The 13,562-nt window shown below is 40.1% G+C and overlaps 1 protein-coding gene across 1 annotated transcript in view; it reads right to left on the reverse strand.

Moving 5' to 3' along the window:
- LOC125126246 (TIR domain-containing adapter molecule 2-like) overlaps positions 1 to 12,674 on the reverse strand; it is a 45,475-nt gene extending 32,801 nt beyond the window's left edge. The window contains exons 1-3 of the mRNA XM_047778454.1: positions 12,445 to 12,674; positions 6,694 to 6,939; positions 3,680 to 3,807 (exon numbers count right to left, since the gene is read on the reverse strand). Coding sequence (XP_047634410.1) covers positions 3,680 to 3,807; positions 6,694 to 6,939; positions 12,445 to 12,639 — 569 coding nt within the window. The 5' untranslated portion in view covers positions 12,640 to 12,674. The remainder of the gene's footprint in view (positions 1 to 3,679; positions 3,808 to 6,693; positions 6,940 to 12,444) is intronic.
- Between the last annotated feature and the right edge of the window lie 888 nt (positions 12,675 to 13,562).

Consider the following 13,562-nt stretch of genomic DNA (forward strand, 5'->3'; position numbering starts at 1 on the left):
CCTTAGTAATAGATGAAGAAACATAGAGTTAATAAAACGATCTGTGTGAGGTCACACAACCATGATCTGAACTTGGCTATGACTCCAAAGCCAGAGCACTGAACCACTATTGAGCTATACTGAAAGCAAGATTGCTAAGCCTTCAGAGAGCTATCCTTAATTTGTGTTTGTAAGGTAATACCGCATTGTGGTTGAGCAACTTGGCTTTGGAATGCCATGGTTCATATTCGGATTTTGCTAATTACTAACTGTGATATAAGTAGGTTTCTTAACAACCTCTCTAGGCCTCCGTTTCCCCATCTGTAAAATGGGAATAATATCCTCAGTTCATAGGATTATCGCAAAGTTAAAATGTGTCAATACAAGTAAAATACTTAGCACAGCAGCTGGCACAAGAAAAACATTCAATAAATGTCAACCTATATTACAGTTATTTCTGCCCTTTTCATGAGAAACCTTCAAGAATCAGAATGTCCCCTATAATACCATTAAGGGGGAAAAAGTTGAAAAAACTTGGCATTATACAACCGAAGGTTAATTTACCTAGAAACAGCAAGCTTTTTAGGGAACTGAAGGCTTAGCTCTCTTTCACCCAAACTTTCACTAAGAAAAGGAAAAAGATTAAAAGTCAGGTGGTTTAGAAGCTGTATTCCTCTTCTTTAATTTTCTTTCTTGGTCAGTCCCCATGATGATCCAATGCAATATCAAATTACCACTCGCTTGCTACAAAACTACACAAGCTGCAAGATAATAAGTTTTGAAAAGATTTAAATCCTGACAGAAACAAGTGAAGTCAGTTTGTTGAAAGATTTTTTTTTTTATTCTACAAGAATTGATTAGTACAACCCTGCAGAATCAGATACATGTTTAATTTAGAGAAATTTTTTCTTTTGAAAAGTAAATGAAAACCCCTTTGAATTATATTTATATAATTTATGTATCAATTTAATTTTTGAAAACAAGAGTCATAGGATCTCCTTTGTCCTATATAAACATAAATGTTACACATGTACAAATTAAAGCAAAAATGGATAGTACAGAAATTTAAATGAACTCTTTCAAAGAATAAAATTTATTTTCAGTCCAATGTGTTTCCAAAGATTCTTATCAAGCCAGATGAAGTTGTGAACCCCAAGCCATTTGTTTCTTTAATAAAACAAAAACAATGTTTAGATTATTAGCAAATATCTTAAAAAGTATCTTCACACAGTTGGAATTTTAGTATAACTTGTATGTCAAGTCCCTTTCCATTATTTATTCTACTTAAAAAAATATATACAGCTAGTGATGTTTAAATACGTATTCTGAGCCATTACGTTCAAACATAAATATCTGGGAAATTCAAACTGTTGCAACAAGTTATGAAAGGATTGAAGAAAAAAGATGAGCTACAAATTATATATGAGGAGGAGGATAAAAGTTCTAACTTAATATTCATGTCTAGATAGATATGTATGTTCTAATTTTTATATACATACCTATTGAGTATAGAACAAGCCATCAAACTTGAACCAGTTACATACAGACTAGACTAAGCTGGTACTATTTTCTACAACAGGTAACAGTGATGATTTCAAAAATTTTAATATATCTGAATTAGCTTCATCTCAAGTTATTTGCGGTAATAGTCTAATATCATGAAGCTTTGATAGGCACAGGTTAAGTAACTGCATTATCTATGGCAAACTCAGCACACTGATGATACCCAACTCTGCTTAATTGCATGGTGTAAATATATGAAAACAATAGAGCAGACAGGCAACCAGAAAAGGACATTTAACATATGCCCATGCTTATCAATCACTTTAACATTAGTGTTTAAAATGTGTAAATCTAAATACAGAGGGACACTTATAAAGCTTCAGGACAACCCCAATACAAGAACCAATAGATAAATCTGCAAAATCTTAAACTTCAGTTCTCGATCCACTGATAAATATTGTTGAAGGAGTAGCTACTTGGTCTTTAAATATTTTAGAAACTAAAGGGTTGAAAATAAGTTCATCCTTTGCTACACTGTAATCATGAAATTAGCAGCAGGACAACCTGAATTCATTTTGCTCTTACATGCAGAAGTATATGCGCCTTTTACGACAGCTTAGAATTAAGAGTTAACTTCTAGTCAGTAGTGCTAAATGACCAGAATTGCTATCCAATCTGTATACTATGGTACCACATATCACAGTGCTAACAATATGACAGTCTGCTCAGTACTCATCACTTCCAGGTGGGGGAAGAAAAGAATGGAAAAAAAGTAGTTGCAATTCTTTTTTTCTAAACAGCATAACAGCTTTAAACACATATAATTTTGCATCATCTTGTATTCTATTCTGGAACACTTGGAACAAAATCTTATTTCAATCACCTTGATCTATACAAGTTAAAAGACACAAAGTCTAAACCCTATAGTGTATAGAAAATGTACTATTTAATATTCACTAGATGTGGTACAATCAATGAAGATTATCAAATGAGAAACACACACAGCATTCTACATTTTTAAATCACCTTAGGGCTACTAATCAGAGATTGTACAAGTTACATGTGCAAGATAAAACAGAAACAAAAGAAAGAAAGAAAAAAAAAAACTAACTTCTCAGTGCATCAACACCCTTACAAATAAAATGCATGGCACTTTTACAATACTATACTAAAACTATCAATTTAGCTGGGATGACTCAGACATTAAAGTCACATAAGAGCAAGAATCAGTCAATTTAAATGTTGAAAATGAAACAGATCACTTTTTTCTTCTTAAAAGAACAGAAAATTTAATACATGCCGAAACTCAACACAAGTTTTCTCACTTCAGCCTGCCCCCACCATCATAGTGTCTTATTCTGTTAACAACAGTCTGATTTATAAGGCCCATATAAACTCTATTGTGTTACTCAAACATACTAGTCTCTGTGTGGTAAGAATGTCTTTATGAAAAAAATAACATTTCTGCTTAGATATCATAAAATAAAGCCAAACGACAAAGCTGACATTTTCCAAGATACTGAGAAATAAATTAAACATGATGTATCAATTTAAAATTATATCAATATCAACTAATATTTCTATGGTCAATTTTTTTTTCCCCATAAAATTAAACAGTGCAGAATAGGGCTTGGGCTACAGTTAATCACATCTGGTTTTCTTAAAAACAAAACTTTATTTACTATAAACAACTCAAAGGCAATTTTCTTCCTCCACAACACATGTAGACATTAAATCGAAGGTTTTTAAAATATCCACTACCTACAAGAAAAGTACTTTTAAACGGATAAAAGGAATCAAAATACCAAAGTTTAGTGTAAGAAGAACAGATAGAAACAACCAAGAAAGAGTAGATCATTGTACTGAATATTTATGAATAGCCCAAAGTAAGTTCCAAAGTTTTTCTACCCTTACAAATTGAAAAAAGTGTCCTTTCCACAGCTTGGGGTTATGCACTGTACATCCCCCCCAACAAGTGTATGAGTAAGATTCTAAAAATGTTGCCAATATCAAGTTCTTCGGTACCTAAAACTAATTAGAGGACAGCAATATTACAGCGGCAATGGGGCACCAATTCTCAAAGCGTAGTTATGATCCAACACGAGTTGTTGTGGTTCTTTTATCTGAGAAAAAGCTTTTCAGAAGAAATACCTGCCCTATGCTAACCACCAGAAGAATGAGGGCTTCTCCTACTGACCAATAGGCCACTCTTGTATTTAGATCCTCAGCTCGGCTTCGCCCTTGAGCTTCTCTCAAACGGAAATGAGTCTGATAGTCGATGACAGATTTCAGAGCTTCATGAATTGAAACACAGGCAGATTCCATCTAAAGAGAAATATTTCAGTCAGTATGGTTAATACTTTCCGTACAACTATCTAGCACATTCATCTTTTCTTTCAGTTTGATCGCAATCCCTCACTTGATGAACATTCTACTAAACTGGCACTCATTCCTGTCAGTGGTCCTGGCAAAGCAACGCTGTACTCATTCCCACGAGGTTGACTGGTAAGACGAGAGATCCCATGAAGCAGCTGCTTGCCCCAAAGTGGAATGTCTCAGCTGTGGTATATATAGGATGACAGATGCAACCCAAAGCTAACAGTAGAAGAAATACTGGCAACTTCCATTATGCTGCATGCAAGGCCCTTAAAAAGCCAAAAAGCCAAAAAGCCAAAAAAAAAAGTGGTAATAAAGCATTTAGGACCACCTAGTCTCCTTTATCTACATCACCTTTTTTTTTTTGGTCTTTTGTCATTTTAGGGGCCGCTCCTGCGGCACATGGAAGTTCCCAGGTTAGGGGTCTAATCGGAACTGCAGCTGCTGGCCTACGCCGGAGCCACAGCAACACCAGATCCGAGCCTCGTCTGTGACCTACACTACAGCTCACGGCAACGCCGAATCCTTAACCCACTGACTGAGGTCAGGGATCAAACGTGAAACCTCATGGCTCCTAGTAGGATTCTTTTCCACTGCACCACGACAGGAACTCCTGCATCACATTTTTCACTCTTTAGTTCTTTTTTTTTCTACTTTCAAAAATCTAATACATCTCTCAAAAAATTGGAGTACTTATAAAGTAGCTGTATATACTTTAGAATCAAACAAAATTACCAGCTAGCAAATGCAGAATAAATGATAAGAATTTTACTAAATCACCATTTTTTTTAACCATTAATAGATAAAATGATGAATCTAGAGCAGACGACGATCACCAGCACCTGCAAAATCAATATGTGAAAGGCTGATAGGGAACTTTATAATGGACAGATCTGTTATCCTCTCAATCTAATGATCATTCACAAATTACAGATAGACATTATGTGCCTTGTGATAATATAGAAGTACATTACATCGCCTCTGAGGTGTTCGTAGCCAGAACATTACAAATGAATCACACTCAACCGCCAGTTTATAAGAAATAAACTGGTGGTTAGAGGAAGACCATGGGAATAAAAATCAGCAAAATCCAAGAAGTGAGAAATGGAAAGAGGACTCAGTTTTTCAACAAATAGATGGGAAGGGAATAAAGAAGGAAGAGAACCCAAAGACTAAAGATTACAAAGAAATATCAGCTAAATAAGTGTACTCACCTTGTTTGGATTCTGATCTGGAAACAACCTTTGAAGCATGTGGGAAAATCTGAACACTAACTTTACATTTGATAATTTTCAAGGATTTTTTTTTTTTCTTTTTAGAGCCACACCTGCGGCATATGGAAGCTCCTGGGCTAGAGGTCCAATCAGAGCTGCAGCTGCTTGCCTGCACCAAGGCCACAGCAACACAGGATCCAAGCCACATCTGCTACCTACACCACAGCTCAAGGCAACACCAGATCCTTAATCCAATGAGGCGGATAGAACCCACATCCTCATGGACTAGCTGGGTTGTTTCCACTGAACCACAATGGGAACTCCCTATTACTCCTCGTTTTTCACATTTATCTGCTTAGGTTTTTAAAGCAAGCTATCCTATACAAATTAAAATTTATGAGGTTAAGTTATAAACAATACCCCAAAGAAAAAATCTTTTTACAAAGTGCTATTCACACAGGATGTTAAAGAGAACATTTCTAAAAATAAGAACATCTCAATACATCTTATTAGTGCTTACAATAGGTTTATGAATTAAACCTCTCCTTCATTCATAAAAACTGCCTCTATTACCACATGACTTTGGCCAAAAGACTAACTGCAACCTGGAAACAAGGAAATCCAATTTAAGGTTTTAACAAGAAGGCAGTAAGAAATTCTTTTGGATACTGAATTGAGTATCTTTTAGATATACTCCAAGCTCACACTGTATTTGAACTAGAAATAAAATAGCCCTTCTTATCACCTGAGCAGTATCTGCTCACTGACTTTAAATTTCTTATGCTATCTTTCCCTCATTAAGCTCTTCTTCAAAATAAAACCCAATTTACCCATCGTAACTATTTCTGTTAGATGACTTACTACTGATCTTTAAAATTTTGCTTTCAGGTGCAGCAAAAATTATAGCAACAGTAATCTGAGTAATAGTAAATACTGGTATAAAAGCTTGTGCGTGTGTATATTAAGGCATCATTTTGCTTCTAGTTATACCAAGCTGCTAAGTTATGGTAGCAACATTACTCTATGAATTACAGAAAATACTTCAGAATGCTGTAGCACTTTTAAATTTCCTTTGCCATTAGTGTTTTTACCTAAGCAATCCTCCCATTTTAATGCTTACTGTCTTTACACTTTAAAGTTTATAAAAATCCTTTAACATTGGTCTTTCCTAGGGAGTTCCCGTCATGGCTCAGTGGTTAATGAATCCGACTAGGAACCATGAGGTTGTGGGTTCGACCCCTGGCCTTGCTCAGTGGGTTAAGGATCTGGCATTGCCGTGAGCTGTGGTGTAGGTCACAGATGTGGCTCAGATCCTGCGTTGCTGTGGCTCTGTCGTAGGTCGGCAGCTACAATTCCAATTCTACCCCTAGCCTGGGAACCTCCATATGCTGCGGGAGCAGCCCTAGAAAAGGCAAAATGACAAAAAAAAAAAAAAATCGATCTTTCCTAGAAACGTCTGAAGTTCTCTGTGAAATGCCTAATCTACTGTAAGAGTTAAGATAGGTCTTAAAGATTGTGCTAAAGTGACAAAAATTCTGTATTTCATCAATTAGTTAATGCATATTAAATAATGCTTCCCCCCCAAACATATCAACATTATATACTGCTGACTTTTTATTACCTGGGTAAGAGCACTGACTCGGTTCTCACTAGGAAACAAGGGTGGGTCTTCTCCAACTTGAAAATCAAAATACACAGTTTTATGTGTGAATGTAGAAAATTCATTGCTGAAGCAAAATTTGTATGTCCCATTTTTGGAGGCTGTGAAGGTAAAACTATCATACTGTTTCTTCATCTCTTTGTATAACACATTACCATCAGGATCTTCTAATCGACAATCTACATCATAGTGACCGCCAGTAATCACCTACAAAAGAGAAAATAACAAACACAAAAAAACTGAAGAAACTGCTGCAACTTACAGGTTTGAGAAATTAACCAGGCTTCCTGTTTAAATAACTGTAATGTCTTTTTTTTTTTTTTTAACCATCACCGGCCATTTTACATTTTTTTATTTCTACCAGTGGACAGAACTTTGCAGGCAGATTTCATTAAGTTTAAAGCTTTATAGAAATTGAACAAATTTCCTTGGTTAATGTACTTTTCTTACATCACCTAATTCTTCCAACAACCCTACAAAATCGAGTTTTTATCCCCTCTATTTGACAAAGTAAGAAACTGAGTTAAAATAAGAAATCTACCCAAGACTATTCACCAAGGACAGAGACAGAAGCTGACTGCCAAACTTATACTCTTGACCCATAAGCACTACCATGTAATATTTTCCTTCCCCAAATTTATTTATTTATTTATTTATTTGTCTTTTTTAGTGCCACACCTACAGCATATGGAGGTATCCAGGCTGGGGGTCGAATCAGAGCTGTAGCTGCCAGCCTACATCACAGCAACACCAGATCCAAGCCATGTCTATGACCTACACCACAGCCCACGGCAACGCCGGATCCTTAACCCACTGAGCCAGGTCAGGGATCAAACCTTCCTCCTCATGGATGCTAGTCAGATTTGTTTCCACTGTGCCACCACTGGAACTCCTCCTTCCCCAAATTTAAACACCTAGTTCCTAACCAGCATCATCCAAGCACCCACAGATATTGCAGTGAAGCAGTAAAGTAGATCAGTGCTCATTCTAACATTTCGTGCATACCTCTATCATAGAACTCAAACTCATTTTACTGCCAAATTACAAATAGTTTGTGTTTCTTAAGTTCATTTATTGGTCAGTTACATGGAATTTGATACTTACTTTGTTGTGAGTTATATTTTGAACAGAATAGACTTGGAGGCTGTTCATCATATACAAACTTGTTTCCAAGAGAAACAAATGATTAAGCTACATTGTTTAAATACTTGCCATGAGAGCAAAACCAAATTAGAACAACACAAAAGCAAATAAATCTTTTGTTCATCTGGAAAGCCTGTGTTTGAGGACAAGCATATGAAAGGAAGGGTTAGGTGGAATGCTTCTGAAGATGATTCTGGAGCTATTTTCAAGGGCTTATGTTTAATCACAATTTGAGCCATTTGGGTTATACAAATAAAGAGAGGAGGGAGAGGTTTTTCCTGAGATAACTGGACATGCACAGGAGAGGAAAGGGGAAAGGATTAAAGAGGAGAAAGAACTCCTTATATGCGAAAAAACTGTAAGAAAGAGGGAGAGAAGATGGGAAAAGGAACATAGGGTGCATTTATCCACCTAAGAGGTTATGAGGAAGAGACACTGGGTCTGAAGGTTTCCAACCACCCTGAGATGTATTTTCAAGTTTGAACTCTCTGGATTGGCCTAATATTGACATTCCAGATTTGCAGACAGAGATCAAACTTTGGACTTCAAAAAAGACTAGTTACTTATGTGACCTTTTGTCACTAAAGAGATATGCTGAATAACTAAACTATGTTACAAGATCATTTTGATAATTAAATAAAATATAACTATGTACTTAGGAAACTACAAAATATGCAAATATTAGATATGATATAATGTTTGACATAAAAACAGTGTCTTATCATTTGGGCATTTACCCTTCCCCACCAATAGTCAACAACTTTTCCTCTAGGTGAAATAAAGAGTTCATTTTACATACCCAATTATTCATACTTGACCATTATTATACTCTGAATAATCAAAACATACATACAAACAAAAAACAGGACCAGAACTGATCATCATGCCACTTTTCTTCTATCAAACTTTGAAACAAAATAATCTTACTTCAGATAAAGACAGGTTTTCTTACAACCTGTCTGGTCATGTAAGAAAAAAAGAGTCTTCTCAAATTATATGTTCCTACCTATCCAGTTAGTCACAGAAATCTCTTTATATTATTGCCTCTCTCAAATTCATCCCACTTCTTCCATTCTCAATCCACAATCCAGACAGAATCGTTGCCATAACTTCTCAAAAGATCTTCCCATAACCCAATCTCTCCTCCCTCTAATCCGGGGTTTTTAACCTCAGATAATTTGGGGTTGGGTAAGTCTTTGTTGTAGAAGGCTATGTTGCCCTGTGCCTTGTAGCACATTTAGCCACACCTCTGGTCTCTACCCACTGGATGACAGTGGCACCACCCTCCCCATGTGTCTCCCAGGGAAGCAACTTCCCTATCTGTCCCCAAACCCCACTGAACCTTCACTTAAAACCTGCTCATAATTCCTGTGGCCTAGAGAAAAATCTAAACCCGTTAACAATGGCATATCACTCCCCCATACCTCCTCAAGGTAGCCTCAGCACCTTTTACACCCTTTCTCATTCTGCATTCCAAAAAATACCAGAATGCCAGAAATTTTCTGAACAAGTCTCTGCTCTACACCTGCACTAACACTGACAAGTTACAAAGGGTTTGTTCGCTAAAGAAGAATCACAGGTGGAGTTCCCGTCCTGATGCACTGGTTAACAAATCTGACTAGGAACCATGAGGTTGTGGGTTCGACCCCTGGCCTTGTTCAGTGGGTTAAGGATCCAGCGTTGCCGTGAGCTGTGGTGTGGGTCGCAGACATGGCTCGGCTCAGATCTGGCGCTGCCGTGGCTCTAGTGTAGGCCGGTGGCTACAGCTCCGACTCGACCCCTAGCCTGGGAACCTCCATATGCCGTGGGAGCAGCCCTAGAAAAGGCAAAAGGACAAAAAAAAAAAAACAAAAAAAAATCACAGGACTCAAAATGAGTATGCTTACAAATCTACAGCTTATTACAGGAAGAGAAGACAATAAAAAATATCTCTCAGCAAGCAGTCGGAAGAGGTCAGGAGTGGCTCCTCTGGTCTCCCTCTGTGAGGGATGTGGGGATCAACACACCCTCTCAGATCAGGAACCATCCAAGTGTGCAAGGAACACACTGGAACCGGTAAGCCCAGAGTCTTGTCTGGGTTTTTTTATATGTTGCTGGTCACATAAGTATATTTACACCGTGTAATCATTTTCAGGAGCAGACTCTCTGGGAGTCTCACTGAGACAAGGTATAAATCATCCATCTCAGTGTTATCAATGAACAATGATGACAAACTGGTACAAACCACCCCTAAAGCCCTCAGACCCACAGTTACAGAGCAACACTATTACTTGGTATATTTCAGTGCCAGCTTCGGCTAATTTTCAGGCTTGCTGGAATGAAGTCTCACAAACACAATATATCTGCTGAGGAAGTCCTTTTCCCCTCTGCTACCTTGCAGAGTAACTCCTATTTATCCTTCTAGGCTTAACTCAAGTATCAGCCCCTCAGCTAAATTTGCCCTGATTATCCTCCATCTTGAGCCAGCACTATACCTGGTGTGTACTTTCATTACTGCATTTACCTTTGCATGTCTACGTATCTATGTAAGCACCCTGAGGTCAAGTTCAGCCTTCTATGTCTTTGGGAGGTAGTATAACAAAGTAGTTAGAACTCAACCAGACTGACTCTACTACCTTCTAGCTTTTGTGACTTTGGTTCTTAACTGACCAAAGCCTCTGTTTCTTTATCAGAAAAAAAGGAATAAAATTATACCTATTGGAGTTCCCGTCGTGGCGCACTGGTTAATGAATCCGACTAGGAACCATGAGGTTGCAAGTTCGGTCCCTGCCCTTGCTCAGTGGGTTAACGATCTGGCGTTGCCGTGAGCTGTGGTGTAGGTTGCAGATGCGGCTCGGATCCCGCGTTGCTGTGGCTGTGGCGTAGGCCAGTGGCTACAGCTCCGATTGGACCCCTAGCCTGGGAACCTCCATATGCCGCAGGAGCGGCCCAGGAAATAGCAAAAAGACCAAAAAAAAAAAATATATACCTATTTAGGATTGAGTTGTCCTGAGAATTAAGTAACAAACCTGAAATGCTTGGTATACTGCCTGCCACCTAACAAACACTCATTTTTCAGCCCCTAAGAGTAGTGGAGTAGTGGAGTAGTATCCTCACCACCAACACAGTATCTGCATATGTAAGAAATCAAGAAATCCTTGCTAAATGCAAACGACATTTTCACTGACACTTTATATTACCATTTTGGCTATTATCTTCTCTGTCCCCTGGTCCTAACCCATGAAGTTAAGCAAGTCTAAGTGTCATCCCTGGCCGGCCTCCCTCCCCCACTATAGCCAAATCATCACCAAGCCCTGTTGGTTTTTAGCTACTAAATAGCTCCCATCCTTTCACTCCTCTTCCCCACTGCTATCATCCTTGTCTCAGCCTGGGCCACTACAATAGCTTCCTAATCAGTACTCCATATTACTCTGCAACACACCATAACACCTTCTCTACTTGTACAAGTTAATATCTACACAGCTACCAAGAAAACTTAGATTTTTGTCACTGCACTGCGTATAATCCTATGACGGCTTTTCACAACCTAGGAAAAAACAAATCCTTACCCTGGTTTCTGGGCATTATATGGTCTGGCCCCTGCTGACCACCCCTATTTTGGCTCCTTAATGCCAGCTCTATAGGACCTCTATGTGGTCCTCAAATTCCCCAGCCACTGTTTCCACAGTTTGCATGGGACCATGCAAAGGCTACTCCACCTTCCCCCTTACCAAAGTATTTCCAATTCATCCTTGACAGTTCAGCTTCAAATCACCTCCTAAAGGAAGCCTTCATAGAGTCCAATGACCAGACTCTATGCTTTTAAAACACAACTCTGATGAATAAGCAGGTACTAATTAAGAAACGAAGAGTAGGAGCATAGGGAATAAAAAAAATGACCCTATCTATTCTGATCACTTCTGTATCACCAGCACCTAATACTCAATAGCTGTTCAAATATTTTAAGGCCAACAGCAAACAACAACGAAAAAATTGTTCTAACCAATTAAAAAAATACATTCTGTTAAATCAATACTTTTATATAATCCCAAAGATGAGAAAGGGCCTGTCATTTATCACAGCGATTCCTTCTACAACACCTTTGGCAGATAGTCATCTGGTCTGAAACTGAGCTCTTCCAATGACAGAGAGAGCATTAACCAAGAGTCCTAATATTGATGGAAAATCTGAAAAGCAATGGTAGCACTTCGAATCTGATGAAAGTGGAGGTATGGACCACAGAATGTTAGACACTACAGAAGAGAACAGGACAGAATTTTTTTTTAAAGGAGACTCTTCTAAAGAAGAAAGTTCAAAAGGTCTTGAAATGAAGAACATTAGAGAAAGGAAGCAAAAGACACGACCACACAAAGTATTTCTGGACATCCTATGCCTTACTCTCAGGTCTTAAATGTTTCTTGCACACAGTTTTGGGGACGAAAGCCAAATGCCCTGCATCAGCAACCTAGGGGTGATTCCTGAATTAGCCAAAGAACGAAGAAACTCGGACAGGAGAAAGGGGCACCTAGCAGTCACAGCCCCGACCTGGAACCGCGAACTGGGGCCCGGGGCTGTCTGTGCCCGTAGTACCTGGAACTCGAGGGTGCACTTGGTGCCCTGCGTGATGTCCTCGTAGAAACACTGCTTGGCATTGTCGGGCAGCTCGAAGGTGATCTCAGACGCGCCGCCGGGCCCCGGCACCAGCAACAGCAGCAGCACGAGCAGCCTGTAGCCCCAACGGCCCGCGGCGGCCGCCCAGCGCTGCGCAGAGCCCAGCCTGGGCATCGTGAGGCGGCGGCGGCCTCAACCGAGCTGCGGGGGAGACGCGGGGTCAGGTCTGCACAGACTCACTGAGCGCGGCAGGCCTCAGCCCGGGAGGCACCGCGAAGACGCACAGCAGAGTTGCTCCGAGCCTCGGAGAGATTCGGGGTGAGAAGCGAGTCGCTGGGGGCGGAGGAAGGTTGCTGAGGAACTGGGGCCTCGAGCCCAGAACGACCTGGGGAACAGAGATAAAGCCGGCAGACGAAAAGCGGAAAAGGCCCGAGATGGCTGTTAGTGCAGACGAGAACTGGGGTAAAGGGGCGGGGCCTGAGGCACCTGCTCTAGCGACCCGGATGTGCTCGCCCCCGCCGCCGGGAGACGCGGTGGAGTGCGTACGTGGAAGCTCGCGAGGCGTCAGCTCGGCCTCCCCCGCCATCTGGGCCGAGGGGCGGGACCAGCGTGGTTAACGTGGCGGGGCGGGGCCGGGGCGGGGGGAGTGGCCGGCTGCTGCCGACGCACGGCGGGCGGCTGGCAGTAGGAGCTACCGGCTTGCAGCTTCTTTTTCTGTGGGAGCTGAACGCTGGGGGAGCTCCGAGAGTGAAGAAGAGCTCATTCTGCCCTAAGGGGCTGATCGCCGGTGGTAGAGCGCTTTGCTTTGCGGTTCGCAGAGAGTTTTCTTACACATAATAACAAATTTGGGGGGGGAAGCAGTTTAGCAAGGAGCCTGAATTCTTGCTGGACTGCAGGAGTTCTAATCTCTACTCTATTTACTGTGACCTTGGACCCGTTGCTTAACCTCCCTGCTTCAGTCTTTGCATCTGTAGGATTATTACAAGGCTTCGATATTTGAAAAAAGTCCCTACAAGAGTGGTTGTCATGTGGTAAGCACTAGATAAGCTTTTGCGAGATGAAAAACATCTCTTGAGCGCTTATCATTACGCACTGTA

The sequence above is a fragment of the Phacochoerus africanus genome, chromosome 4 (assembly GCF_016906955.1).
Source record: "Phacochoerus africanus isolate WHEZ1 chromosome 4, ROS_Pafr_v1, whole genome shotgun sequence".
Lineage (NCBI taxonomy): Eukaryota > Metazoa > Chordata > Mammalia > Artiodactyla > Suidae > Phacochoerus > Phacochoerus africanus.